Genomic DNA, 4,163 nt, shown 5'->3' on the forward strand with positions numbered 1-4,163 from the left:
TTGTAATTTAATTTGTTATTCAAATTCAATTCCAGTCCCTCAATTTTCTATTATTATATTTAGCGGTTTAGACTGATGGTGCTGCACCTAAACCACCTTGTTTTTCATTTTGGGTTCCTCTACACCCAGCTTTACGGTGTTCACTGACCGGCGACGGCGACGGCGACGAGGTCAACATCCTTGCCCACTCATCTCTCTGATTCTCAAGGAACCTTTGAATTGAAACAATGGTTGAACTGAGCTTAATCGATTCTCCATTTCCGAAGCTCTCTACTGACCAGGTACATTCTGTTCTGTTCAGTGTTCACTAGGGTTTGGAATTGGAGTGTGTTATCTTCCATTTTCATTTCTGACGAATGTTCTTGTGTGCTACACTTTTTGCTTCACAAACCCTTGCATTGCATTGCACTCTTCAATTCATGTGCTGCATCCCCATTCATTCACAGATGCTGGAATTGGAGAGAATCTACAATGACATGGGAGAAAATGCATTTGATCAGAATCTCTGCCAGGAGATTGCTGCAACTTTGAGGTGAATTGGAAATTTTTCCTTTGAAGAGCTCTGGCTTTGTGTGTTTTTTTTTTCCAATAATTAACCTAACCTGCTTTAATTTAATTTTGATTTTTTCCCTATGGAACAGTGCTGCTAATACATCCATATCATGGGAACAGGTTGGTACATACAGCTAACAGCTCCTTTATCATTTAGACTCATTTTCATATGTATTTCGAGAGTGAATGCATGTTATAATGCTGCTGCATTGGTTTTACTTTTACTGGGTTTCAGGTGCAGCAGTGGTTCCAAAATAAGCTTCACGAGTCACAGGATCGAGCTGCTTCACTGAATCAACTTGTTGATATTTCAGATACACCCAGTTTAAGAAGCTCTACAGTTCTACAAGGTTGTCCTTTTCCCTTACCATTTGGAAATACAATTACATTCCTTGATTTATATAATCTCTTGTTTCCTTCAATTACCATAGAAGGTGATGATGATAACAGTTGTATAAAGTTTAAAATGATTTTAGTAGGCCACAGGATGTAATGACAAGCAATACAGAACTTATAAATTATGATAAGCATAGTCATGTTCTGAGATCAACTTGTCTTTCAAATTTCCACAATATAATTAAACTTCTTATCATAATGTCAGGTAATCGAGGTGCAGTTGTTTCAGACTTGGCATTTGAAGCAAGATCTACGAAAGACTTAGCATGGTGAGGAATAAGCTTCTTACTAAGCAGTAGGGCCATTTTGACTTTTGAAGTTTAGCCATGATATGCAATGTGGCTTTTTGTCAACTCTTTGGGTTATATTATTTTTTAAAGGTGTGGCCTGATTTTTGTTTGTGAATTCCAATCTGAACAAGACTGAAGATGATGTCTTCCCCCCACTCCCCCCCCCCCCCCACCGGGAAAAAAACCCAAGCACCCTCTCCTCTTATTACAGAGAAAACCTTTATTGTTACTTTTTTATAGGCTGTGCACCCAACCTCTCATATTTATTTCCATCTACAGGCATGATGTTTCAATGCTTCTTAACTACAGAGTTCTGAGCACTGGCGAACTTGTAAGATTCTTTCAGATTGTAACTTTTTTATTTTCGGTCTATAAGAAATTTAGACATCTCCTTTAGAATATATAATTATTAATCAACAAAGGAGTGATAGTTCTTGTCGCACCTGCTATACTTGTCTGATTTTAAATATTTATCTTCAAAGAGCTGCTCACATTTTAGCTGTGTGAATGACATTGACACACACTTGGTAGATATGATGTTATAATTTCTTATCTTGATTTGTGCTTAAAACACTATGAAACTTAATTTTTCTTTCATTTGAACTTGCATGTTTACTATGCAATAGTGTATGTAGCCTATTTGTTCTCCTTCAGATGATTAAGAATAGAGAAACCACTGAACGTTTTTATGCAATGGAAAACTAAGCAGTGAAAGGTGAAAGATAGTGAAATCTAGCAACTTGAGGCAAGAGCCACCAAAACTAATTTGCCTGAGCAAAGTAGGATCTAATGTTTTGGAAATGAAAAATAAAAATTGACAACAATGTAATTTTAATCAATGTAACATGTTTTAGCATACAATTATTTACTCAAGCATGCCTTGTTATAAAATGGTTACATAATGAAAATAAAGTATGATACCTGGCAAATCACAAGGTTTAAGTTCCCAACAAAAAAAGGTGTGCAAGCCCCTTAATTTAATGACAAATGGAGATAATTAGTCTTAAATAGCCCTACGTGGTCAGGGACTTTTCATAAAGGAAAGAGCCAATAGCACTAGAGTTCATCAATGGAATGATCTGATTTAGTTCAATCATTGACAATTACTTCACTTTCATATCATCCTTGATTTAGTTATATCGTTCAACATTTTGTGTCTTGCATGAAGCAGCCTTAGTCTCTTCCATATTAGGAATGGAATTTCAACCTTTGATTTATAACTCTGCTGAGTTGTTCTTGAGTTAGATTGGCACTGATTTCTATTAGTTGCGTCTCCATTACCTGCTGGGGATCTCTGATATGGTTTCAATACAAAACTGTCACTAAAACTTACTTTTTCTTTTCTACACTATTGACCACTTTACATTGAGCTGGTATCAGAGCCAAACAGTTAAACAGGTTCTATTTTCAAGTCAAAGAAAACAAAAATGATTGTGCACATTGGTAATGTGTGAAAGTCTGCTCAGAAGAAATTAAAACGTTCAGAGGTGATGGTCCTTCTGGCACCTTGACTTAATGCCTTAGGCAGAACTCCTTTGACATCACTGAAGAAATTTAACCAATACATTTGTGAATGATCACTAGATGTTTGCATGCTATTTCTTAGGTTATGTTTATTCATTGAAAAAAGAATGGAAAAGTAAAATATGGACTATGCAACATATATTGCCATACTTTTGAATATTGTAAGTTATCCTACCGTCTTATGATAGTTGTACAGGCTTAGTGGATTTATTTTTTGGATATTGTAGACGATCGATTAAAAGTTAACGGATCTTGTCACATACAAATTATAGGAAGCTCGTGTACGATATGCTGGATTTGGCAAGGGGGAGGATGAGTGGGTGAATGTGAAATACGGGGTGCGAGATAGATCTATCCCATTGGAACCTTCAGAGTGCCACAAGGTGAAGGATGGAGATCTTGTACTATGTTTCCTGGTAAGAGATTCTCGCCCCTTTTATTCTACTACAATTTATTTACCTAATTTGTTGTCCAGTGTGATTGATATGTTTGCAAAGTCACATGACTTGTTTCTAATGTGTTAACCAAAATGGCTTTTGATTTTCTTTTGGGGCTTTTAGCTCCTCTAGAATTTCCCTAACTATTAGTACTCTTTTGGGCCTTCATTGGTGTTTCTCAGGAAAGGGATGATTATGCCCTCTACTGTGATGCTCGTGTATTAAGCATCCAGAGGAAGCAACACGATGAGACAGATTGCAAGTGCATCTACACTGTTCGATTTCTCCATGACAACTCTGAGGTGACCTTTGATATATATTTTCCGTGTCACAAAAATCATGTCATGTTATCATCTTTGGTACTTTGTTAGGCAAATCCTTTGATGTTGTCTCTACTTGATGTCAGGAAGCAATTCATTGGAAGAGGGTATGCTATAGGCCTACACAAGAGGAATCTGTTGTCTACCATAACTCACCAGAACCTACAATAGAACCCAGCATGAGTGCCATAGAGAACTTGTGGGGATGAAAGATCTCATTCTTCTTTCGTACTTCCCTTTTATCTTTCTGGAGTTAGTATTTCTAGTTTGTTACCATGTGAGATAGTGAGGTACATTTGGTACAGACAAGAGAACAGGTTTTGTTCTATAGTAGGTACATTTCAGTATAAATCTTACTTTTGGAAATATTTTCAACAAAATGTTTCTAAAACTCTAAGAATTTCTCTACCATTTTTTAAGTGAACATAAAAACATGAAATAAGAAAATCATCATGCCGTTAGTTTTCTACCATTTTCTGCATATAATCTAGGTGGCTTTTAGGGTATCACTTCTAGGGTGAAAGAGAGTGGTGGGTTTTTCGCATATGAAATGCCAAAATGACCTGATATAGCAAGTGGTAGTGATCGGTAGAAAAAGAATTTGAATAAAATTAAAATGTGGTGTTACAAAAATGCACTCCTCT

At 36.3% G+C, this 4,163-nt stretch overlaps 1 protein-coding gene across 1 annotated transcript; it reads left to right on the forward strand.

Annotated features, from left to right (window-relative positions):
• The first annotated feature begins 73 nt into the window (after window positions 1-73).
• On the forward strand, window positions 74-3,899 carry LOC130726476 (protein SAWADEE HOMEODOMAIN HOMOLOG 1-like). The gene is made up of 9 exons (XM_057577755.1): window positions 74-281; window positions 447-532; window positions 642-672; window positions 788-902; window positions 1,154-1,217; window positions 1,518-1,569; window positions 3,035-3,178; window positions 3,382-3,501; window positions 3,606-3,899. The coding sequence occupies exons 1-9, from the start codon at window positions 228-230 to the stop codon at window positions 3,726-3,728; spliced, it is 789 nt and encodes a 262-aa protein (XP_057433738.1). The 5' UTR covers window positions 74-227; the 3' UTR covers window positions 3,729-3,899.
• The last annotated feature ends 264 nt before the right edge of the window (window positions 3,900-4,163 follow it).

The sequence above is a fragment of the Lotus japonicus genome, chromosome 6, assembly GCF_012489685.1.
Source record: "Lotus japonicus ecotype B-129 chromosome 6, LjGifu_v1.2".
Classification (NCBI taxonomy): domain Eukaryota; kingdom Viridiplantae; phylum Streptophyta; class Magnoliopsida; order Fabales; family Fabaceae; genus Lotus; species Lotus japonicus.